We start from the raw sequence: 26855 nt of genomic DNA, 5'->3' as shown, positions 1-26855 counted from the left end.
CCCAAGCCAAATTTCTATCTCATTCAGAGACAAAAATCAAGGTTTTAAAGATATATAGGTTTATAGGTAGAATGTTCATTTTTCCTACTTTATTCATGAAAGTCTCAGTTTATGCCTGTTGCAAAGATGTGATTATTTATAGTATCTCTTTATATTTCAAAAGAGTTCTGGTTTGGATAATAAATTAAATAGTAACCCTGATAGGAGGCTCCATGTGATGTGCCTCACCCTCACTCTTGCCCAACCCTCACATCCCTGTGGCCTTGTCCTTGCTGTTCCTTCAACACTCTAGGCACACTCCTGCCTCAGGGCCTTTGCACTTGCTGTTTTCTTTAACTGGAATGCTCGCACCTTAGATAGGTGAGAGGGAGATTAATATATACCTTCTGTTTATTGTCCTTCCCTCTCCACTTTTCTCCTTAGCACTTATCTCACACATTATATATTTGCTTACTCATTTATCTTCCTTTTGTCTTACTCTTCTACTTGAATGTAAGCTCCGTGAGGGAAAGGAAGGGTGTTTATCTGCTGTATTCACTGCTATTTCCCCAGGTCTTTATTGGATGAATAAATGAAGAAAATGTAAGGAAAAACCTAATGTAACCGAGTAACCAGATGACTAATTATTTGCCATCTTTGTTGCCTGGTCATATAAATTTGATTTAAAATAATAGAAATTCCAGGCTTAGGGCCAGTATCATGAGCAGAATGATCTGACTTGCTTCCAGTATTGGTATTAGTTTCCAAGTAAGTGGCTTGAAATGTTAGAATGTCAAAGAAACTCTTCAAGGTGTTTACATTCTGAAAGATGACATCTAAACTTGCACAAATATTTGTGCGAATAATATCAAGAAGGCTTTCTGAGGGCACATGTGATTTGGGGTTCATGAGTCTAAGAACATTTGGAGTCTCAAGTCTTCCAAATTTAAATTAACACTTCAGAGCATGTGGGTTTATATTATTTTTGATGCTCCATTGTAAACATAGGGCTATCAAAAATGAACCCTGAATTACGCTTTCAGTTTTGCCATGGACTTTAACCTCAACCATTAACTTTTTAGCTTAAAGCAGTTTTTACAACTAGACCTAGCTAAAAAAAAAAAAAATTGATTGAAGCTATAGAAAGTAATAATTCTAATTCCCAAGAGAATGTGGCAGCTCCAGAAGGCAGTTGTAGAATTTTCGGCAACATATCAGACTTATTTTGATGGAATTTCTTAGAACATTCCTATTTAACCACTCTAGTCTTAACATCAACTTCAGACACTACACTCGATTTCTCCATTTGTCTTATTTTGCACACTCTATTCCAACCATGTACACTTTATATAATAATTAAACAACTCTTAAGATTACACTGTAGAAATATTTGAGAATAAAATAGCCAGAACATCTATTTTTATTGATCAGAATGTTGGAATCATGACATTTCCACATGCAGATACATACACGCACGTACACATGCAAACACACACCACATACACACATAATGAGGATCATGTGAAAATTCTTTTCTCAAACCCAAAACTTTTCTGCATCTTTAGTCCATGTTCAATTTGGAATATGGTGAACTCTTCCAGCGAGTTGAACTCTTTGATGGAGGAATCACCGGCTATCAATCTGTTCACATCTGGACGCTTTACTGATACAGACAGGACCTGGCCCCATCTCTCTCTCCTGTGCTCTGGGAACAATCTTGCAGCTATGGAGGGTTCCCATCCCCCATCACATGAAACGGGAATAACTGTGCTGAGAGCCAAATGCTGAGGGTAGCAGAGTAGCCTCACATGAGAATAATTACTTAACATGACCATGAGAGCAAGCAACGAGGTTCCCAGACACAGGAAACGAAAAGTCAGAAGGGGAGGTAGAGCTGGACAGGGTTCTGAAGTATTTCCAGACAGCAACTTCCTCATAACAAACAGAAAATTGCCTAATAAATTTATCACTCTGTCATTTTATATGAACATTTATTGTTAAATAAACTAGTTAGCATAATGGATTTTTGCAATGGGCCTATGTCTTGGCAATGCCAGAAAAATCAACCTACTTTCTATTCTCTAAAGTGCAAATAGAATCTTTTGTGTTACAACTGTTCCTTATATTTCAAATCACTTGCAGGTTTACTGTATCAATTGAAACCACAATTACAACTATGCTTAAAGAATGAATATTGCCCAGAAATCTTGGGAAGAGACTCTTAAACGGGTAATGTATCCCCAAGGAGAGAGGAAATCATTTAAAAGCACAAGGCCCAAACCTTAGGAAAAGATCTCTTGTCCTCCAGGGACAAGGGGAAGGGGGGAAGTCATCCTGCTGCTATGTGCTGCTCTGCTCTTTGTAAGTTTCTCAGATTAATAAACCCCAAGACATTCTGATTTACAAGGGGGAAAAAAAAGTAAAAGTTCAATAAATTTAATAAGCAAGCCTGCTTTTAGGTCTGGAACTGCAGGGGGGGAAAGCATTCTAGTAGCGGCGACTATAGTGTGCTTTCTCTTTTCTTCCTTGTCATCAACCATTTTTTAAGTTGGGCACAGGAGAAACAACGATAAAGGGGAATGATAGCTGCTTGCCTCAAGAACCTTGCAGACAAGCAGAGCAGTGGGCAAGAGCAACAGAGCATGCGTTCCTTACTCTCATAGGGTTGTGAGAGGCGTCCTGGGAGCATCGGGGAGGAAGTAACCCAGGATGGATTGTGGATACTTGCCAGGCAAAGCAAAGAGATGCTGTGACGGAGATCAGAAGAATAAAGAGCAATAAGCTGCCAGTATGTGTGTGTGTGTGTGTGTAGCACAGGAAAGTGATTTGAGGTGGAAGGATCATCTTGGTGTCACCCTTGGATGGCCAGGTTAGCTGGAGGTGTCCACCTTGGGAAGACAGGTGCTGGGGAGGAGGCAGAGTCAGAATTACCTGAAGGGAAATGTCTATCAGGAATACAGTGCACCCACAAGGGACAGGGATCTCAATCAAGGGACACGTTTTCTCTCTTAGAATCCAGGGAATGCTGTTTCTATGGTTAATTTTATCATCCTAGCCCTACAACTGGAGTGCCTGAGAAAGATGTGTTTTCCATTGCTTGATGATTCAGTAAAAGGCAAATAATATGCTTATCACATGTGGAATTTAGTGGGCAATTTGATTAACTTGGAAAATAGTACATGAAGACCACAGGGCTCGTCTTCTGCCTTGTCTGTAAGTGAATCCCTTTGACCCATCATCACTGTCAACAACATCATCATCATCATCATCATTATCATGCTAATTTAAGTCTTGAAGAGAACACTGATTAGAAATTTTATAATAAAGGTTCTAATCAAATTAAATCACAACAACGAGCATTCTTCAACATCTGTGTTTGAGGCATCCAGTTAATACGTCACGGCAATTGATTTCTGAGATACAAATTGCCTTGGGGATTCCATGTGTCAAGAAACAACTTTGTACGGATGCCCCTAAAGATAGATTCCTGTGGCACAGGATATCAAAGGCTGTGTCACTATTGAGAAAAGTGTGCATGAATGCCTCTGGTTTGCACACTGCTCAGATCCTCTGCCAGAGAAACATATTGGGAGTCTCGACTTTTCATTACAAAACATTCCTAATAACTTCATCCACAAATTGAAATTGTTTGTTTTTTTATCGTTGTCCTCAAGAAGAGGTGGCTGCTTAGAGTGGGACAGAATTAGTAATCAGCAGTCAGTGATCCTGGATCTTGCCCTGATGGGTCTCACGGCTCTTTGCAGTAGGTTAAGTGGAGACATGACTTACCTACACTATTTTCTAGAGCATTCCGGAAGTTCCTCTGGCAAGCCATTGTCTCAACTCATGCTTCTTCCCAGGCCCATCCTGCTCATTCTTTTAACCCTGTTTATCTCATATTTTATCCTATTCTTATTCCTGCTTAAGAGACAGGTAGAGTGGTTTATGGGAATTTCTGTACAAATATGGAGGTGAGCTGTTATCCTGAAATTGCATGGGCCAAGCCTTGGACACACACAAACCTCTCTTATAAATTATGACTCATCTCCTTATGAACAAGGATTCTGTATTTCTTTTTTTTTTAAGTTGTTGATGGATCTTTATTTTTATATATTTATAGACTGTGCTGAGAATCGAGCCCAGTGCCTCACACATGCTAGGCAAGCACTCCACAATTGAGCCACAAGCTCAGCCCCTAAATTCAGTGTTTCTAATCAATACTGCCATTTCCTAATTGGGTATTACTTTGGATCTCCAAATACAGAGACAATGTTTTAATTTATCTTGCCATTCTAACAAATGTAAATATTTCTTGTATAGATGAATTCACTTGGCCAAGGTTTTGCATTTCTTGAGATTTTAGGACATTAGACAAAGCAATTTCCTGACAAATCAAATCCATCTCCAGTTCAGACTGTAAGTGTGGGTATATGAAAGTCTGCTAGCTCTTTTCCTCCCTCCCTCCCATTTCTGTCAGTTTTCTTTTGCAATTAGGGATATTATCTGTTCTTTTGAATAACTAACCATCAGCATTACCACTTGCAAGGCCTTTGTTTGGAAATGAAGAAGATAACTGGTATTCATTTGGTTCCTCTGCTTTACAATTTACTTTCTCGGATGTTGGATTTTCTTTTGTAACCAGGTTGTGTGTGTGAGTGGGTGTGTGGGTGTGTGGGTGTGTGTAAGTAGGGGCCAGAGGGATTCTCTTTGTTTCTGTTTATTTCTTCTGGATACCACATATACAGCTGCAGACCTAACTCCTTTTTCAGTGGAAGGTCTGAAATGCCTGGCAGCAGCAATCTGTAAGTACATGTAGCCTCTCAGAATGTTATCTAGGGAAGGAATGTTCTGAAGGGGTAGTGATGGTATTCCAACAAGAGCCCAGCATGCACGTCAGGAACTGACATCAAGTGGGGAGAGCCTGGCAGGCGTGTGGAGGGCCTTGACTGTTCAGCATGGGAGGCAGTGGGGACCAGGAGCTCCTGGGCCTTTTTGAGGAAGCAGTGTCAACTGACTAAGTAGAGCAGAGCTCAGGAGAGGTTAGGGGAGGTAACTCTGAAGATAAGGAAACCAATGAAGAAACTTCTGGAAAGTCAGGTGTGGAGTGATCCCGCCTACTCCCTTCTGACCCACAAGACCATTCAGAGCAACCTAGCCCAGCTGGAGGGACTAATCACAAATCAGAAACAGCCCGGCTGTCCGGTACTTGCTGTACTGCTTCTCAGTTGTATATTCCATCACACTCACTGATCTATGAAGCGGTTTCAGTACGATCTCTTTCTAAGCAAGAGAAAGGGAATACAATGTTAATATAAAGAATAGTTTATCCCAAAGGCCAAATGTTCTCTGTTATGTGGGTGCTAACACACAAAGAGGAGGGAAGAGGGAAGAAGAAGTTCATTGGATTAGTCAAAGGGGAATGAAGGGAAGGGAGGGGGATGGGAACAGGAAAGACAGTAGAATGAATGGGACATCACTTTCCTATGTTTGTGTGTGAATACTTGACCAGTGAAACTCCACATCGTTCAACCACAAGAATGGGATCTAATTAGAATAAGTTATTCTCCATGTATGCATAATGTGTCAGAATACACTCTACTGTCATGTAATTCTAAAAAGAACAAATAAAAAAAAAAAAAAGAAAAGAGGAAGGGTCTAGTGGAAGAGTTTGCGCTTTCATGAAGAATCAATGCTTTTCTTGTGGGAAGCATTTTTGCTCTTGGGAAGTCCTGAGAGAGTGGATTGTCATAAAGCTGGGCCACCCCACTTGCTAGGCCCCTTCTGCATGTGTGCAGTTCCCTTTACATTTCTCCACATGTTGATATACAGAGCGGGTTGGGGGACTCCTCAGAGGCAGAAAAGATGGGACGCCCAATCTTGGACTTTCAACCTCCAAAACTCTGAGCTAAATAAATCTCTTTTCTTTATATAGTTAAAAAAAAAAAAAAAAAAAAAAAAGTTTATCACCCAACGTCCTTTGTGTTGTAACATGACTAAAGCTGACTCGGCTATTCTAGCTTGCCCTGAGACACAATCTTCATGTTGTCTATTTCCACTTCGCTGACTGATACGACTCAACACAACGTTCTCTGCCTGGAGACACTTTAGGACTGAGCACGGAACTGATATGATGTTAAGCACAACAATATGTGTGATTTGAAAACTCATCTTTCTTATTCCTCTTTTAACTTAATTCTTTTAATAGTGGGGAAGATAAAGAAGGCTCATGCATCTATTCTTTTAGAAGAATCTTCTCCAAGTATGTGCGTTATTTTCATAGGTACCTAAATACAGTGGTAAAGGAGGATGGAGAGCTGCTACTTTCCCTGCAACACAGGTAGTGAACTTGACATGGTTGGAGGAATTCAAAGGCCAGATATGGGCAGACCCCAAAGCATCAGAATCTTAATGACAGGGGGCAGCTGTGGAGAAAAGAAATGGAGGCTTGACCTCACATTTCCTGGAAAGATATCTCTTAATCCCTTGGGCAGAAGTCAGGGCAATAGCCACATGTTATGGTCTCACAACTAAGGGAAGAGGACAACAGAAAGAGGTAGAGCTATTCTCTAAATACTGGTGCTCTTTTAGTGCATTATAATACTTTTCTCTTCCTCTGGAAGAAGACCAAGATGACTAAAGAGTATTTTTTTTAATCCACAAGGTTTACTTTCTAAAATCAATGTTGTTTAAATGATTCACATTCCATGAATTTTTGAAAAACAGGAATTACAAAAGTGTACTCCTGTGATGTCAAATACCGTGGTCAAACTGTTCACATTATTTAGAACTAGTCTAAGGCACATTAAGTATTAAATTCCCAAGAGGAAGAACCATATGTTCAAATAAAGATGTGTGAATTTTTACCCATTGCTATATGAACATTAAAGCTTTATTTCGATTTTTTGCCAAATTTGAAATATTCCAGAAAATCGGGCTTCAAATGTTGCCAGGGAATAGAAATGAAGTTTAGCCTGGTAATTGGCAATAGCCCCCCCAAAGATAAGCAGGTTTCTTTCCCTGCATTTGCAGATATTGATTTGCCAAGAAACTGCTGTGCATATGGTCACATCTATGCAGTGTATTTCAGAGTCAAGAACAGCACATTAATTCAGAGATGGTTAATTATTGTTTTGAAAAAAGTTAGATTAGTTGATTAGTGCATAAGTAGCAACAATCAACGTTTAAATTCCACCCTGTGGCTAAAGCGTCCATTTTCAACGAATAATCTCATCAACGTTTTCAAATCTATCATTAGAGATGTCATGAGAAAGTCAAGGGTTGAGTACCCTACCCATCGTGTCTCATAAATGAAAAATTAAAAACTTTCAGAAAGAAAAAATAATTTCTGTAGCATATACTGAACATTTTAAATTAATTATGCATTTTCAAGTTTGCATCATAGTTTAGTTCCAAAATCCTGTTTTAAGTTCAAATGGAAAGCACATGTATTCATGCTATTCTGTGGAAAAAGATGGTATGTGATTTTTTTTTCACTATTGTCTAAATTCTTCAATTTTGCAAGCAAGTGTATGGTATATATTTGAAAGGTGTTTATTCATAATGCTCAAAATTTTAGTCATTTTCACTTTTATTGATTTTTCTCATTAACTAGTGTAATATCAAGAGGATTTAAGTGTATCTATTGGAAGTCAGCAGACTACTTTTCTAAGTGGAATTTAGGTGACAAAACTTCTTGTTGTTTAAAGTAATATTTCAGAATATTACCACCTAGAGTAATTCATTTCTATGGATAACCCAAAGGAGAAAGAGGAAAAGGAGAAAGAAGAGGGGGAAAAAAAAAGCTTCAGGAAAATGATTTCCCTGGGTCTAGAATAAAGATATTTCACCAAAAGTGGCACATATCATGCAGTTTCATTTGAATTTTGGTATATTTGAATTCTTGTAGCAATTTTTGCCTCACAACAGCTATACCAAATATGGAAAATCTAATTCCTTTTGGTATTAGTTTGCTTTGGTGCTAAATAGTCTCTAAAGCAAAATGATCTGGCCATGGGTAGATAGTTATCTTCTTCTACCACCAAAGCACTAACTTTTCTTATTTATCTTTAAATTCTTATTGCCTAGCTCAGAGGTGGGCACACAGTATGCACTCAATAAATGCAAACTGAAAAAAATAAGGCCTATTTTGAATGGTTTTAGTTAGTAAAACTGCTCAGCAAGGTCGATCCTGACCTGCTATCACAGGGACCCCATTATCTCCAGTTCACCCAGATAACTGAGAAAAGCCAGCATACCCTTTGGCTTCAATCATCAATCCAGATAATCAAAAATAAACTAGGTGCTTTTCATTTCAAGCTACTATGGATATCTGGATTCTGAACAGTATCACATTAAAAAAGGTGATCAAAACTAAAAATATATTTATTTTAAGTACTTTAGGGTCCCAATAGGTATCACCCTGGAAATTGAATCTCAGAAAAACCAGTCATCTTCCCAAAATGGTCCAACTAATCATCGAGTCCAGTACTGGCATGAGAATCCAGTTCATGAAACACCATAATTTTGAAGAGTCATCCCTGAGATACTGTTTTGTTAACACTTAAATTAGAAAATAAGTATAATACATAACAAATAATAAAATCATAAAATGTCACGGAGTTTTAAGATAGCAGAAATAACTTTCGATAAAATCACAGAGCAAAAAATTTCAAAGGTCAGAGACTCTTACTGTGGAATCAGAGCATGTGTTCAAACCTGCAAATACGTTTGTCGTTACTTCCTACCTTAAACACATTGATAGGGAGATCAATGACCACATAGATAAGGTCTCCAAGGGCAAGGCTGGCTATCAGTGCGTTGGGGCCATTCCTCATACACTTGTTCTGGTAAATGATCCTGAGCAGAGTTGCATTCCCCACCATTCCCACGATGAAAATAGTACAAGATATCACAGTGTTAATGTATTTGAAAGCTGAAGTAATTTTAGTCTGCTGTGGGCAATAGTTGTGCATTGAACCATTGCTGGGGAGGGCCAAATTCGTGGGTCGATGGGTGGTCACTAGGAAGTTGAGCTCTGTCCCCCGAAAAGTGGTGAAGTCATCCACGAGATTGCTTAGATTTGTGCTGTATCTCTCAGGATTATCACTGATTACACATCCGATCAGTGCCAGCCAAAAGGATGCCCTGAGGCACAACATTTCCATCTTGATGCAAATTTGAAGAAAAGTCTTATTGTGTGGCTTTTACAAGTCTCTATATTTTTTTTACCTGGAAAAAGGAAGGAGAAAAATTATTTTCATGACAAAATCCAGCTGCCAAAATGATGATAGCCAATGATTATTTACTGCTTTAATTAAAATGCAGAATGTTTGGTAATTAGATAAATCTATGTCAGGTTATTCCACAGCAGAACAAAACTAGAAAAGACCCCAAGACCCGAGGATAAGATTTTGTCCTCTCCCCACCTCCAACTGTATCTCATCTCTGGACATAGCCAAGCTATGTCATGTGTTGCACATGGTAAATAATGATCACAGGAATAGAATGGGGCTCAGATAGCCATCTAAAGTGTTAAAAAAGGTTGAATTTAAACCCAGAACTCTAGTTAATGCCATCAATACATTTAACAATCTTATTGCAATAAAACATGATGTAATTGAGAATGACAAAATATTCATTTTGAAAACCTTGATTAAGGTGTAAAATCTACATCTCCTAACCGGAGTTTTTTTGTTGTTTCATGCTTTAGAAATTATCATCGCAATGTTTGTCAGTGAGTGCAATAGGAATAATGGACTTTTGCAGGCTGGTCAGGCTGTTGGATTTTCTTTTTTTTAATTTTTAAAAATTTGTTCTAATTAGTTGTACGTGACAGTAGAATGCATTTATGCATTTTGATAGATCATATACAAATGGAATGTGATTTCTCATTTTTCTGATGGTACATATTGTAGGATCACACTGGTCATGCAGTCATGTATGTATATAAGGTAATAATGTCTGTTTCACTCTACTATCCTTCCTACCCCATACTCCCATACTCCTTCCCCTCCCTTCACTCCCGTCTACCTAATATAAAGTAACTCTATTCTTCCCCAGCATGCCCCGCTTTATTGTGATTTAGCATTCGCATATCAGAGAAAACATTAGGCCCTCTGGTGTTTTGGGTTTGGTTTATTTCACTTAGCATTATATTCTCTAACTCCAACCATTTACCAGCAAATGCCAGAATTTCATTTCTCTTTAAGGGATATCTGTCCCCAATGCTCTTTAAGACATTTTCTATAGCTACATGTATTATGTGCCAGTCACTGTGCCAAATATATTCTATGTGCAACGCCACTGAACCCATACTGTGGTCCTGTGAAGCAGATGTACAGTTCCATTAGGAAGACAAGCCTCTGGTCACAGCGGTGGTGCCAACGCTATGATCCTAAGGTAGATCAGTCTAACTCCAAGTTTGGTTTCTTAACCACTAGACCATGCTGTCTCTCATTCCCATGCTTTATTTGTACCTATAGTGTTTTAAGGAAATCTCCAGAGTTTAGATGAAGCAACAGACTGGAAGGGTACTTACGTATTTTCAACAGACCATTTGCCTCCCCTCTAAACCTGCATACCTTTTTTTTTTTTTTTTTTTTTTTTGTCACTTGCAAAGAGCAAGTAAGTGATCCCTCTTTACCCAACTAGTTGAACTTTTGCTCTTATTCCTTGGGAAAATGAGGGAAGTTGGTGGTGTCAGAATAATCAATCAAAAGTAATAAAAATGTCCCCTCCCTTTTCAATATTTTGTACATTTCCTGTCCTGTGGGCTTTTATTAATCTTTAAATGAAGGCCATACCTCATTTATATCATGGCGTGTGTATGCATCTATGAGATACTCAGGTCCTAATCTAAGTTTTAAAAATTGTGTCCTTTTTGAGAGTTTGTTAAAGGTTGCTAGTGGCCATTTTGGAGAATTTCGACAGTTATCACAGGAAATTACAAAGTTTATGTTTAGTCAATGTAGGTATAAAACAAGATAGAGTCAAGTTGTATAGAAGATGCAAGGTGACACCAAATTACAAGTACTGCATACTTTGCTTTTCCCCAGGAACCTGAGATAATACGTATACTAACTATGTGTACCTATTATCTGACTTGAGCTTTACAACTGTAGACAGGCAGAAGCAATGTCTCATTTTACTTGAGGGACACTGAGTCTTGAAGAAGTGAAGTGACTATGTTGAGGTTTCACAACCAAGAAGTAGCAAATGGCTATAATAGCTCCTAATTTGTTTATAGACTTAACTTGCTTTCAGTAGATGATAAGAATATCATTTTTTTTCAAAGTTAGGGATTTGCTGTGTAACTACCAGTTTTTACCAGGGCTTAGTTTGTTTAATTAGTTTTCAGTTTTTTCCTGCCTCTTATAGTCTGGAGTACCTGACCAAATATCAGTAATCTACAAAATGCCACCATTTCCATCCCAAAGTGGAAAGCAGGATCAAGAACAAAACTTATAGCCCTCCTCCTCTTTGGATCAGGGAGAGTAGTGGAAAGAAATTCTTTAACATCTCTTGCTGCCTAGTGACTAACCTCCCAGTTTCCCAATTGGAATGGAATATTCAGTAATAGTTTTCTTAGAAATGAGAGACAAAGGCCTTTTCCAGAAATGGAATGGCTCTTTGCCCATTAGAGTCAGCTAGGAACTGACCTGGCTATCATGAGCACCTTGCCACTCATCAAAGATCCCTCTGGTGTTTTGAACGTTAATGCACCGGTTTTTAATGCACCAGTTTGATTGGTCAGTTGATTATGGCAGGAGTTAATAAGGCCAAGGCTGGGGGTTCTTATCATGGGGTGAGCCAGCTATCATTAAAACCATCTTCCTTCCTTCCAACAATGACACTACCATAGAAATAATTTCTGATGACATTTCTGTCAGCTCTCCACACACATTAAGCTGCAAAGTTAAGGAACGTTTGTCAAAGGCATGTGGATACCATATTGTCATTGAGTGAAATATGCCAAACCAAATGAAAGAACCCTTTCAAATGCATGCTATTCCAAGGATGGGTCTGTAGCTCACTTTCATGCCTCTGAGACAAGCTGGGCTTTGACTCATCAGCCATAACCAGTCACAGCTCTATTAAATATCTTAGCTTCAAATTTAAAGGACATGGTCAATAGATTCAGCATTCTTCCTACTTGGAGTTGAAGAATTTTCCAGAGTGCACAGGATATTAAAGAAGAAGACTGAATTCTCATGATTGCACTAGCCATTTAACCTATGGGACTCTCAGGATCAAAGTTCACCTGTAATTAGTAATTTGGAAATTCCAACCTTACCAAAATGGCACAAGTTTAGAGCGGGCAATTTACATGAAATGATTGCCAAGGTATTTCTGAATTAGCTGACTGCTTAAAACAGAAGGGGTGGTGGTGAGGAATCTAGACAATCACAAGTAGGGAAAAAATTAACTGGGAACTTTTTAGAAATTTTCTGTGGTTTTGCTCTCTGGGTAAGAAATTAGCCACATTGCCTGACTTTAATAAGCCCCCACCCCAGTTCTATGGGGGTTGGGTGGGTAAGCCATTAGGATGGTGTAAACAGAGGCCAATTATCTAAAACCAGTCCTCGTTTTCTGCATGTGAAAGGCAACAAGTGGCTTTTAAAGGAGAGCACAGAACAAAACTTCCAGACCTGGGCAGGCAGGTTTCCAGAGCTAGCTACACTCGGGGTTTTCTCAAAAGACAACAGTTTCTTGCACGGGTGCCCTTGGCATGTCCGGGCTGTATGGGGAGAACAAGAAAGTAAGTGAAGGCTGCAGAGCCACAAGTACGCTTTGGAGCAAGCGACAAGGACATGTATGCCTGCGGGAAAAGGGTCACCCAGGGAGAACCATTAGGCTTCCCTTTACCAAAATTTCGAATCCCTTCTGGAGAGGCAGAACGCTTTAGATCAGTTCTCCAAACTCCAAACGTTCATTCATCACAACCTTCCCAGGAGGCGCCTGCCCCACCAGGCGTCTCAGGCAGGTGAGCGCCAGCCTCAAGCAGCCGGGTGGCCAGGCCAGTGTGCTCCCTGCTCCTCCCAACTGAGCGACCCAGCCGTCTCCACGTCCCCGCCCCAGCCCCGATCCCCAGAAGGAAAGTCTTGCACCGACCGTGGAGCTCGGCGGGCGCAGCTGCCAAGTTCGCTCAGCGCCTGGGCCAGAGGAAGCCGGAGCCGGCGAGGGTGGGTGGCGCGGAGGGTGGCCCGTGTCCCGGGCTGCGGCGCGCCGGCGGCCCCAGCTGCAGGGCTGTCTTGGCTGCGGAAAACTTCCCTGGTGGGGCACGGCTTTTCTGGGGAGGTCTTGCCGAGCCTCCAGCCTCCGGCGATGACCCGGTGGGAAGGGTGAAGCCTCCCTGACTCCTCTCCACGATCGCCAGACCAGAGGGATGAGTGTACGCGCGCGCAAGGACTCGCAAGAAAAAGAAAACTCCGAAGGAACACGCCTCCAGCCTGTCCTCCCCTTCTGCCAAAGCTCCCAGCCCTTCTCCGCTGTGGGACCGCAAGAGCGTCCCAACCTTCCAGCCCGCACCACACAGCACTAAGCTGCCGCCCCCTTCCAGGCCCCGAAGGGCAGGAGTCTTTTAACTATTTCCTTCCTGAAGTGAAGCTGGGGGTGGGTGGAGGAGCGAGGGTTGGGTTTAACAAACAAGACGGGAATAATGAAAGGCCTTGCGACGACAAACTCATCCCCTTGGTCAGTTAGTGCGGGCGCTTTGATCTGGGATGGAGCTACTGAACTTTGCTTGGCAAAACTCCTTCAGCTCAGAGGAAGTTAAGAAGCTCAAGTGGAAGGCAGATTGTTAGATCCAATAGCGATTGTCTGCATTTTGTCCCTTGAAGCCACACACCCCAAGACTGCCTACCTCTAGCCCAGGGCAAAGAAGGAAAGCCCAGGAGAGTCTGTGACTCAGCGAAATCAATCGGGGATTCCTCAACAAGTCCAAAGGATGAGGATGCAGATCCCGTAGAGGCTGGTTTCAGTGTCTTTATCACAGGCAGGGCCTGTACCCTAAATTCCGGGTGGGAGCCGGTGGAAGACAAGATGAGGGGCAAAGGCCATTGGGGGCTCTGCAGGGAAGCCTGCCTTGGGGTCCCTCGGTGGACTGCTGGTTTCCACATATCCAGGAGTGGTGAGGTTGGGGCATTCTGGACACACATCACAGACTGCTCTGATTATTTCCATTGAATGTCACCCTTAAACATAGTGACTTAAAACAACTTGGTACATCTGTCTGTAATCTGTGGGGCTTGTCTGGGACACATCAGTTTTGCTCTGTGTAACCAGGACTGGAGGATGCACTTCACTGACTTGATGTTGAGGGTTGGTTTTTCTCCTTGTGTCTCTACACAAAAGTAGTTTTGGGCTTTCTCACAGTGTGGTGGCTAGGATCCAAGAATAAGCGTCCCAAGAGACAGAAAGTGGAAACTGACAATTTCTTGAGAGCTGGGCCCAGAAACTGCCAGAATGGTACTTCTGATCAATTTTATTAGTCAAGCAGTCATTGATCCCAGATTCCAAGTGAGATCATAAAGAACCCGCCTGCCAGTTCAAGGAGTGTCGAAAAATTTAGGGATCATTTTGTAAAACTATCGAAGAGACCCACAGAATACCATCATTGAAAGGGGTCAGCTAGTCATCTAGTTCTGTTGGATTAGGTATTACCCTGTGTGTTAATCTAGTGTATCTATAGCTTCTCTGGGAGGGTGAGTTAACCACCAGCATAACTGATAACTTTTGTAAGGGCCTTAGTTTGTATTAAAAAAGGGTGACTCTTTGGGCACATGGCTTGGCAAGCTGACAGTCTTTTCCAGGAAGAAAAAGTGACTGCCTTCTCCCAGAAGAGGCAGTGCCCAACTTGGCATGTGACACATGCTGGATTTCAGCCTCTACTTGCCTTGTGACCAGACAGACTTGGACAGTGTACACCTGTGTAAATGAACTTGTTGGTCTGTCTAGTCTTTGTTAGAGCATATCCCCCAGCCTTTACCTCTTCGAACAGCAGATCCCATAAGGAACGTTATTTATCTAAACAAAACAAAACCAGAAAATAACCTGTGTTAGCAAGGATGCTGAGAAACTAGAATTCTTGTCTATTGCTGGCAGGGATGTAGAATGGGCAGCAGCTATGGAAGATAGTAGGGCAGTTCTCAAAAAATTAAACAGAGTTACCATATGACCTAGCAATTCCACTTCTGGTTATATAACTAAGACAATTAAAAGCAGGGATGTGAACAGATATTTGTACACCCAGGTTTGTGATGGCATTATTCCCTGTAGCCAAAAGTTGGAAACACCCCAAATGTCTATTGATGAATAAATGGATAAACAAAATGTGGCGTACACAGCCAATGAAAGATTATTCAGCCTTAAAAAAGAATAACATTCTGATAGATGCAACAACATGGATAAACTTCGAAGACATTATGCTAAGTGAAATGAGCCAGACACAAGGACATATGTTATATTGTCAAAGGATAAAGACACAACAATTTAGTTAAAAGATCTTAATTGGCTTTATTTTTGATTCTAGAATCAGGCAATAGTTCATTCCACAAAATAGAATATGTATTCCCACAGGCTGATCAGAAGAGCTTGATTGTGTGGACAGAGAAAGACTGAAGAAAACTGAAATAAAAGGACAAAAAGTGAATTGGTCATTTCAAAGTTACTTTCCTTATAAGGTGAAGACAGAAGACAGAACAATGGGAAAATAATTGATTGCATCAGGTTACTTCAGGCTGTCTTTGTGTGTGTGTGTGTGTGGGTGTGTGTGTGAGAGAGAGAGAGAGAGAGAGAGAGAGAGAGAGAGAGAGAGTTAAAGCAGAGGGAACTTCATTATGGTGACAGTGACATTTGTCTATTTTAGAAATGTGGCTGTTCCCTCTCTAATCTTGACTTCTCAGAAGGTCAGATAAACAGTTAAGTTTTGGCTTGGTGACCTGGAATTTTAGCATGACCGACTCCATTTTGGGTTTTGGCCTGGTCTGTTCAGGAATTTAATCCAAAACAATAGCCTTCTGGAACTTTTATTTAATGCTATGATTGCACTTATATAAAAGAACTAGGTTGTCAAATTCTTAAAGACAGAAGGTAGGTGGTGATTACCAGGGGCTTGGAGAATGGGGACTTAATGCTTAATGTGTTTTAGTTTGGGATCATGAAAAAATTCTGGAAGGGGATGGTGGTGAGGGCTACCCAACAATGTGGATGAATATACTTCACACCCAGAAACTGTCCTCTTAAAAATGGCTCAAATGATAAAGTTATATTAGGCATGTACTGCCATAATAAAAAAATTCTTCCTAACATCAGGATGAACTCTGCCTCCTTCTTACCTGTTAATCTGTCTTCTAAGTTCATAAAATGAGTTTACTGCCTCTTCCAAGAAAAATCTTTAAATAGAAATAAATGTGTTTATGTGATTGACCAGCACTGGCCTGCCTATTTGAGAGTCTCGGGTTGGTTTATTCCAGATGAGAACAGCATGGATATCCCTTAGCTGTTGGAAATGCATCACACCTTTTTTGCTTTACTTTGGGGAAAATGACTTCAGTGGACCCAAACCAATTTTGGCTAACTTAACTTCACCTCCAGTAACCCCCTTTTCCATAGCTAAGACTTCATACACTGGCTTACTTCAAATTCCATGCTAAGTATTTCCAAAGACTGTTTTTCAACTTGACTTCTAAAGTTTCTTTCTTTTCCGTGGAAGGTGGGTTGGAATTTGCAGCTTTTCTGGTTTCAGGGAAACTTTCTTGATCCCACTTGACTTCTGGCTGAAGCCTCTCATTAAGCAGAGCATTCCTGTAATGGTATTTACCTTGACTTCTCTCAGTATCATGTCATATTGATTTCATGAACAATAATTGCTGTAGATTAAGAAGTACTCAAGATAGCACTTAAAAACCAATTTTTTCACGTTTCCTTGGGGCAAATGTGCTTCTAAATTTAACTTACTTGATTCAGATTTGCAAATCCATTTCATAATTGCTAACTCCCAATATCCTCCAACTTGAAATGCAATAAAAGTCCTGAGTCTCATGCCATTTGCTGGGAATCTGGTGTGCAGTTCTGAGCTCCCTGGGGGAAGGAAAAACAGGAAGGATTCAGGGAAGAACTGCAAACATAAAGGAAGGCTGGAAAACTGGGTGTGAGAGGAAAGGTGGAGAGCTGGGGAAATGTACGTCAGCGACATGGGACCTGAAACTGCCATCACAGTCTTCTCTCTGGGCAGTGAAGTGACTGAGACTCTTGGCAGCAAACATAACTGCCCCGAAGATGAAAAGACAAACCCTGAGTTGAAGGTCAATTTTTAATTAAACTCACTATGGGCAATTTGTTTTTAAGAGGAAATACATGTAATCGTTGAACAACTTGGGGGTTAGGGACTCTGACCCTGCTTCCTGACCCACAATAGAAAATCAAGGTATAACTTTTTAAGAAAGTTATTTAAGACCTTTATTAGCAGGTGCTTACAGTGTGTTGACTCTTCTTTGAAAAAAATCAAGTTGTAAACTTTTATTACAAATTAAAAATGAAGTTCTTAAAAAATCTCAACTTGGATAGAAAACAATTGAAAAAAATTAAAGGCATACTGAGAAAAACTAAGCTTAAGAAAAACCTCATATTTGTTATTACCAAAAAGGAATGTCTTTAGGTAAAAATAATAAAAAGCCCATGGTGCATGGATATCACACAGGATTCTAGTAATCTGGTCAATGGGCAGAAAGAAAGCATTTTAAAGTCTGCTCCAAAGTCATTGCAGGGATTTCATTCATTTCCTCTTGTTGCAGGACGGGATGATGGTGGGGATGGCGAGCTGATGTTTACTCAGCCCTGTTCTGCTCGTCCTCAGGAGTGAATGAGATCGCAGATGGTGAACCAGTTGCTTTTGCCTCTTTCCCATCTGTGGCATCTGTAGCATAATCAAAATTGCAGCAGGTGGCTGCTCAGTTTGGGTCTCATCTTGTTGATTTTCCTCATTGCTGTCCTCTCTGGGCTGTTGACAGGGAGGATGGCCCCTGTGGAATAGCAGCCCATAACCCTGAAATATATTCCATCTCCTGGATCTGTGTTGTTCTGCATCCTGGTTGTCGGCACGCTCCATCACTTGTCCTTGCACAAAAGGGTTCTAATACTATGGTCGGTGCACATGGGGACTCTGTAAGGAGTAAGGTAGGCACCTGAGTCTCTGGTGGGGCTGGTGTTGCTGGACTTGGTCATCTCTCCTTTCCCTACTCTTGCTGTTCTGGTCACTCTGCTGGTAATTGGCTGAGGATCACTAGGGCGTGGTAGTGTTTATAATGGTTACAATCTGCTTCATGTTCACTGCCTTGGACTGGATCTCCACCAGGTTCTCTAACATCTGTTGCTGCCATAACCCTTTTCTCCTTCAACGACATCAAACTCCACTTTCTCTCCATCTTTTCTACGGTGAAGGTCCTTCTTGGGGTTATTCTGTTTATGGCAGTTTGATGTCATTCCTTCGGCGGTTGAACCATGTACATTTCTTACATTGAACCATTTTACTGTTCTCAAAATATTCCTTTTGATGACCTTCTTGTCCCAGCCAGCCAAGCCTCCAGCAAGAGACCACTTGAGCCACAGCTGTCCGTGGTGCCAAGGTGTGATGGTAACTAGGCATCAGCGGGTCGCTCCCTGCTCTCAGAGGTCTATGCTCTGCTGTCTCTCCATCCAATTCTGTATACTTCTGACTCCCCACAACCTAGCCACGAATACCTGCTCTTGACCAAAAGTCTTACCGATAATAGAAACAGCACATATTTTGTATGTTGTGCGTATTATCAGTGGCGAGAGATCCATGAGAACCACAGGAGAACACTTGTTATACTATACAAAATTTCCTGGGGAAAGAAACTACTCTTGGGGATGTTTCATGTCACCTGCATTTTAAGTAGATCCTAGCAACACTTGAGCTTACTGCAACAACAACAGGTAGTTACAAAATTATTTGAAATAGTACAGAATTGCTATAGTTAATTGTATGCAGTTGTGATTTAATGCTACATCTTTGTATTTGTTTGCATATCTCCCATCTGCAAAGGGTCTGTGTTTGTGTTTTGATAAATTTTAACTTTTTAAATTAAGTTTGGACATATTGTATGGTAATAAATGATACAATACACTATAATCTACATGAATTTATTTATTCATAATGTAACTCATTCAGGATCTATGTGACTTTTTCTTAATTTTTCTTAATATTTCTAGGTTGCATAGTTTGTCTTTGAGTAGAAAATATATTATAAGTGGAAGGATCAAACTCTGTTGTTCCACTTCCATATAAGTGGAAGGATCAAATCCTGTTGTTCCAGGGTCAACTGTATTCCAAAATGTTAGTCTTTAGATGAGCTCCTGAAGATTCTAAAGTGGTTTCTCACTGCAACAGTGTTGTAGGACAACAGGTTATCCCATCAAAATATACTTAATGAATCATGTAGCCCAGTGTTTTGTAAATTGTTGGTGGCTCCATTGGAGGGCAGAGAAGTCAATCAAGTCTTAGCATCACTAAGGATGTGGTAACCAGATATTAATTGTCTTCTGATGATATGTTGATATGTTCCATCTGTCCAGAGATGTTTCCAGAAAGTTTTAACGTGAATACAGTCAAGTCTTTAGCTATATACATTCCAGTTACCAGCCCAGGGAAAGAACAGAGGAACAAACTAAACAAATAACAGAAGAAGCAAATAGGCAAAGTCCAGAGGTGTGACATTTAACAGGACAATTAGCCCCATCTCTTCCACAAGTCAGTCAACAGAAAGGGGATTTGTTTTTCTAGATTAAAAAACATTTAAAGAGAACAACAACAGAACAGGAATAGGACAATAGTGCTGCCCTGGATTGGGTCCTGGTTTGGATATCAACCATATAGTTTATTGTGTATGTTGTCTTTTTTGTTGTTGTTTTTTGATGACTTGGGACTTTTTGGATTTGGACTAGGTATTAGGTGCTATTAAGAAATTATTAATTTTATCAAATGTGAACATACTGGAATGTATATAGCTGAAGACTTGACTGTATTCACGTTAAAACTTTCTGGAAACATCTCTGGACAGATGGAACATATCAACATATCATCAGAAGACAATTAATATCTGGTTACCACATCCTTAGTGATGCTAAGACTTGATTGACTTCTCTGCCCTCCAATGGAGCCACCAACAATTTACAAAACACTGGGCTACATGATTCATTAAGTATATTTTGATGGGATAACCTGGTGTCCTACAACACTGTTGCAGTGAGAAACCACTTTAGAATCTTCAGGAGCTCATCTAAAGACTAACATTTTGGAATACAGTTGACCCTGGAACAACAGGATTTGAATGGTATGTGAACAGAAGAATGGTCTTATATTTTAGAAATTCTCTTAGGGAGAAATATAATTTACTTTTCATTACCAAACCACAAGCAAAACTGTGAATTTTTAAGAGATGGCAAAAGGTTTAAAGAAATGAAATGGTGGGCAGACTTGAGATAGACATTTCCCCATTCTGAAAAGGAGAAATGGGAGGGCCCTAGAGCTATTCAGCTGCAAACTTCAAGGAAAGAGAAGACTGACCCCAGAGGTGATGCAGAGATCATTCATCAGAGCTGTGACGCTTAGCACAGGCCCCAGGGGCGAGTCTGCTTCTCAGTTCCAAAGGGTGGGACTGCCTCTGGATTTCAGCAGGCCATGATGACTCCTCCCACTGCCTCAGAGGTGGGTCACCCCAGGGCTGTAGGGGTGACACTGCCACCCAGGGAGGACTGAGTATCCAACCAAAGAGGACATTCTCCTGGCTTAAGCTCTAATGGAATTTTCCTTGCTAGGTTTTGGACTTACTTGGGGCCGGTTGTCTCTTTCTTTCTTCCCCTTTGGAGTGAGACTCTTTCTCCTATGCCTCTTCACCATCGTTTTTTGGAAGCACATAATTTTCTTGATTTTACTGGTTCGCAGCTGGAGAGGACTCTTGCCTCAGGGTGAATTGTACCTCCAGTCTCACTTGTATCTGATTCAGATATTTGAGGTTATTTAAGTGATTTTAGACCTTTAACTTTAGAGTCTATGCAGAATGAGTTAAGACTTTTGGGACTGTCCAGATGTAGTAAATGTATTTTGCATGTGAGAAGAACATGAATTCTAAAGGGCCAGAGCTGAAACTTAAGGAGTGAATACCTGTGTCCTTCCAAAACTCATACACTGAACTCCTAACTCCCAATGTGATGCTCTTTGGAGATGAGACCTTCTGGAGATAGTTAGGGCTGGATGGGATCATGAGGGCAGGGTTCACATGATGGGATTAGACCTCTTATAAGAAATGACACCAGAAAACTAGGTTTCTCTCACCCTACAGAAAGAAAGTGGCCATCTGAACCAGGAAGACAGGACTCAACAGAACCTGACCATGCCGACGCCCTAATCTTGGATTTGCAGCCTTTGGGATTATGAGAAAATGAATTTCTATTGTTTAAACTGCCTAGTCTGAGGTATTTTGTTGTGGCAACTTAGACACCAATTTTGTATCTATTTGTAAATTCATTTCAGCATTTATGTTTGCATATATGGATGAGGGTTTATTGAATTTTTTTTTTTATGGCCAACTTAATTTGGCTGATGGTGTTACCTTTGGTTTGAGGGACTTTCCCTAATTTGCATAGCTGCTAAATAGTAACAATTAGAATGACATGATAAATAATATAAATAATATTAATAAACATCATTGTCACATTTACTGCTTGCAAATACGGTGCTGAATGCTTTGGGTGTGTTACTCATGTGATTTTCACAACAGCTCTGCAGAGGAGCAAGTATTGTTATGACCCCCATCTTACAAAAAAGAAAACTAAGCTTCACACAGTTAACTGACCTGTGCAATAATTTGAATGTGTCCCCTCCAAAATTCTTATTGAAACTTAACCCCCATTGTGGTTGCATTAAAAGATGGGCCTCTTGGGAGGAGATTAAGTCATGATGGCCCCAGTGAATAGATTTGTATTCTTATAGAAAGAAGATTGGGGAAAACTAGCCAGTACCCTTTTAAGCCTTCCTGTCCTTTGTGAAGACACAGTGTTCCTCCCCTCAGGAGAGCACTGTCATGGGGAAGCAGAGTACAGCCCTCACACAATACCAAGTGGTTTGATCTTGGTTTCCCCAGCATCCAGATCTGTGAGAAAGAAAGAAATTTTTTTTTTAAATAAATTACCGTATCTCAGGTATCATTTTGTTATAGCAGCACAAAAGGACAAAAACACTTAGTAAGTAGCTGAGAGGTAGAAATTGTGTTTTTGAGCTAGAATGAGCGTTAGAAATCACCTACACCAACACCCCTGTTTCATAAGGGGACAGAGTGTAAATGCCTTTAGTTTTCAGGGTGGTAACGGTTGCCTAATAATTTAGGTTTCCCAGTTTCTGGTAAGGACTTTAATAGTATATTAACAAAACATTATGGAAAATGGTTGTTTTGTATTGTCTCTATTCACAGTAAATTTCCCATAGTGTCACACTGAGTTGACTTCTACACTGCTCTTAACATTAACTCTCTTTTCCCATGAGCATATTGCTGCCTATTTACCATCTTTCATCATGCTTCTGGGAGATTTATTAATTCCACTGGCTTTCTACGTAAATCGAAAGAGTGGCAATTTTATTTTCCTCCGTTTTGTAAAAATACCTATGTATTAGTCAGCTTTTCATTGCTGTGACAGAAATACCTCATAAGAACAACTTAAAGGACGGAAAAGTTTATTTTGGGTTCAGAGTTTCAGTTCGTGGTCAGCTGACACTGTTGCTCTGGGCCCGAGGTGAGGCAGAACATCATAGTGGAAGGCCTGGTAGAGGAAGGTAGCTCAGCTCAGGCAGCCAGGAAGCGGAGAGAGAGGTACCAGGGATAAGACAGAAACTCCAAAGGCAGGCCCCCATGGCATACTTCCTCCATCTGCATGCTACCTGCTTACAGTTATCACCCAGAACAGGAGTCCTTTCAAATTATTAATCCATCCAATTTTTTTTTTTATCCACTGTCTAGGTTACAATTCTCATAATCTAATCATGTCACCTCCAAACATTCCTGTGTGAGAACACAGGAGCTTTTGGGGGATGCCTCATATCCAAATCATAACAATACAGTAATTCAAAACTCCTTTGAGACTTCGAAATCTTACTCTTTCAATGGCAGTAAATCTTTAAGCAACAAGAACTTTAACATCTACAGACAGTCTACATTCTTCTCCTATGCAAATAAAACAGCACATTGTATCTGTGGCTGACAGAAAGGCTTTATTACAAAATTAATTGCTCCATTTCAATTAATAGAAGAGATAAGAGGTTTTGTCTAGACATCGAGAAAATGGAATCCAACTAAAACACTGTATATTTTAAAAATCACGTTGACACTTAAAAAAAAATTAAAGTGAAGGGAAAGGTCTTTAGGCAATAAAGAAAAAAAATCCAGCTCCTTGGCATGCGTTTACTGTTGTGGATAATGTCTGTGGCAGTTAAATTGATTAGAGTGTGTCCAGAGGGAGGTGGGGTATGAGTCTGAGCTTCTTAGAGACTACTACATTTGTCCTTGTCATTGTTCCAGGGCTGAGATGGCAAACTTTATTTTTTGTAAAGAACCAGATATTAAATAGTTTGGGTTTTGAGCCCCATATGGTTTCTGTCCCAACTCCTTGCTTTACCCTTGAAGCTCAAAGGCAGCAATAGACAGCATGTGAGCCAACAGTGGGGTTGCTACTTTAATAACACCGTGCTTATAAAAACAGGCAGCAGGCTGGGTCTGACCATGTACTACAGTTATACATATAGTACCATGTGACATCCAATAGAGAGGACCCATTATTAGTGGGCTAGCTTGTAGATAGATATCCCTCGCTGAGAAAATGCCAAAGTTCTTTTTGATTTCTTCTTTGAACTTTCTCTGGAGTGATTATGGTGGTGGTTTTTGTAGTGAATTCTTGTCTCACCAAAAATATTCCATAAATAATGCATGAGTATATTGTCATTTCAAACAATGCAGAAATATATAAAGATATTATCTCTTAAAAACGTGAAAAAATACAGAAATGTGTAGAGGATAAAAGAGCCTTTTAACCACATTCTGCTATATTCTATTCCCCTTCTTAGAGACTATCATTTTAATAATTTAGTGTTTATTCTTCCAATTTTTCTTCCAGGAACTTAGAAACACACACACACACATGCACGCACACACAAATATACATGCAATACTTTTTTGGTTTTTATTTTACATAAATGGCTCATACTATACCTTATATAAAATAGTATGTGATTTGCTTTTCTATATAACTTCGTATCTTTTATTTTATTTTTTTGTATCAGGAATTGAACCCAGGGGCATTTAACCATTTTATTTAGGTCTTGCTGAGTTGCTTAGGGCCTCACTAAGTTGCTGAGGCTGGCTTTGAACTTGCCATCCTCCTGCCTCAGTCTCCTGAGCCGTTGGGATTATAGGAATGCACCACCATGCCTGGCTTATAACTGTGTTATTTTAGAAATTTTTTCATAACAAAGATATCCTATGAAAAAGCATTTTGTAGTATGGATGCACCATAATTTATCTAATCAGTTCCCATAGATGTTAATGTTCTTTGCAGTTTTCTTAACTTTTATAGACAGGACTGTAATGAACCCATCTCTTCCTTCCTTCCTTCTTTCCTTCCTTCCTTCTTCCCTCATTCCCTCCCTTCCTTCTTGCGCTGGGGATTGAACCCAAAGTCTTGTGCATGCTGGGCAAGGGCTCTACCACTGAGCTACACCCCCAGCCCCCACTGTACATTCTTACTATGATAATGTGAAGGTTACTTCTGTAGAATTGATAGTTACAAGTGGAAGTAGGTATCTTCAAGGGAAAAAAATGATTGATTCTCTTTAGAAATGGTAAGTCTAAATGTAAGGTGATAGCTGACAGGATTTGGAGGTGAGACTGAGGATGATATTTGTTGGATAAAGGTGAGGAGCAGTCTTGGTGAATAGTCCCTGTTCCAGATGAACACAGTCCTGCGTTTGCAACTTTTAGACTACCAGAGGATCTGGCCTTCCAGTGCATAAGTCCATTTAATCAAAAAACTAAACTTAAATAAGTATATTTAGTATTTTATACCTGAAAGAGAAGTAGACTGGAAATTTGGGAATCTGCGTTCCAGTTTATTCTTGCTGTTAAGTGGGTATGTGATCTTGAACAAGTTACTTGGCCTTCATGAGCCTGATCCCTCTATGAAGGAGGAGGTGTAAGATTATATTAACTACAGGCTTTTTTATTCTTCAACAATCTATGACTCATTTCTTGTGGAGCTTATCTTACAAAGACTTTAAGATAAAATTGTATACTTTGGAGAGAAAAATAGGTCATTAGGACGTAAAGCGGGTTTTCAGAAACGGACTGTCCTTATTTATCATTGATCAGGATATGGTGGAAAGAAAAGTTTTAGGAAGATTAATTTGGCAGAAGGGTTTTATACATCTGAATAGAAACCAGAGGCCAGAAGACAAGTTGATGTTATCCGCATATGGAGCGTGAGGGTGAGAAAAAGTGGTAAGAAATGCTGCTTTGGAGGTTTGGGTGCAAAGTTTAAGGCACAAATTTAAAGACATTCACAATGAAGAAGACCAACGTAGAGGCCAGCTGCTGCTGTGTGACAATGGCCACTCACACCAAAGCAACATGTTGGCCTACAATGATGGTGATGAGGAAGCATGATTTGTGGGTCAGTGGTTTGGGCTAGGCTCTGCTGGGAGGTTTTATGCTGGTCATGGCTAGGCTTGTTTATGCAATTGGACTTCCTCATGTATCTGCAGTCTGCTAGCATGCAGTGGCTTTACTCACTGCTCTGGCCCTTGGCTGGAGTAAGGGAGTGACTGAGTCATGTGTATTTCATCATCCTGCAAGTTACCTTGGTTCTGAGTGCAGCAAGACAGGGCCGGCCTCACTGTCCACGTTCTCAAGCGTCTGCTTGCATGATATTTGTCCTTATCCCGTTGGCCAAAGCAAGTCGCATGTCAAGCTCAGAGTCAGTACTGGAGGGGACTATCCAACAAGTGCTATCATTTTTGAAAATTATCTAAGAATTCAGTATTGGTGGTAATGGGACAGATTGGATCCAGGGAATAAAGTAGAAATAATCAAAAGAGTACTCTAAAATTTGTTAGAGGTGCCCCAAATAGTTCAGCAGTGTTTATTGAGTAAATGCCATATACCAGGTGTTTGTTAGAGATACTAATTAAAATAAAAAAAAAAAAAGAAGAGTAAGACATCACCCCATTCTCAAGAAGTTTAGAGTTTAATGGTGGGGGAAGAGATATGTGAACTACTTAAAAATCATTAGCACAGAGCTACCTGTTAGGGATTCAGGAAACATTTTCTGTAAAGGGCAGACGAGTACATATTTTTGGCTTTGCGGATCATCCAGTCTCTGTTAAAATGACTGTACTTTGCTGTGATAGCATAAAAGACATCACAGATAATATGTTTTTAAAAGTCGCTGGGTAAAGATTGATGGTGAATCCATTAGGGTGGTTGGAAAGGGAGCCAGGTTTGGAGGGCCAAATGATTTTATGGGGAGATGAACTGAATTTTGAAAGAGTTTGAAAACATTCACATGGAGATGGCTGATAGGGGAGGGCATGTGGGGCTATAGACCTGGGTCTAGGTAAGGGCTTCAGTTTTGAAATATGAGAGTGTAGTAATGAGTAACTGAAGTTAGGAGCTGGATGCAATGAATCTGGAGGCAGAATATGAAGAAGAAAGGGGCAAAGAAACCAGGATAAGCCTTGTAGAAAACTTTCATTTAGGATAAGCAACAATTAGAAACTTGTCAAAAAGAGAAGCATCTGAGAAAGAATCAGAAAGGGG

At 40.3% G+C, this 26855-nt stretch overlaps 1 protein-coding gene across 1 annotated transcript in view; it reads right to left on the bottom strand.

Annotated features, from left to right (window-relative positions):
* The window catches only part of Ednra (endothelin receptor type A), a 60919-nt gene extending 47204 nt beyond the window's left edge, over positions 1 to 13715 (bottom strand). The window contains exons 1-2 of the mRNA XM_047566535.1: positions 13090 to 13715; positions 8724 to 9207 (exon numbers count right to left, since the gene is read on the bottom strand). Of these exons, the coding sequence (XP_047422491.1) occupies positions 8724 to 9143 (420 nt within the window). The 5' untranslated portion in view covers positions 9144 to 9207; positions 13090 to 13715. The remainder of the gene's footprint in view (positions 1 to 8723; positions 9208 to 13089) is intronic.
* Between the last annotated feature and the right edge of the window lie 13140 nt (positions 13716 to 26855).

This window comes from Sciurus carolinensis, chromosome 10 (assembly GCF_902686445.1).
Source record: "Sciurus carolinensis chromosome 10, mSciCar1.2, whole genome shotgun sequence".
Lineage (NCBI taxonomy): Eukaryota > Metazoa > Chordata > Mammalia > Rodentia > Sciuridae > Sciurus > Sciurus carolinensis.
This window is presented reverse-complemented; position numbering and strand designations above follow the sequence as displayed.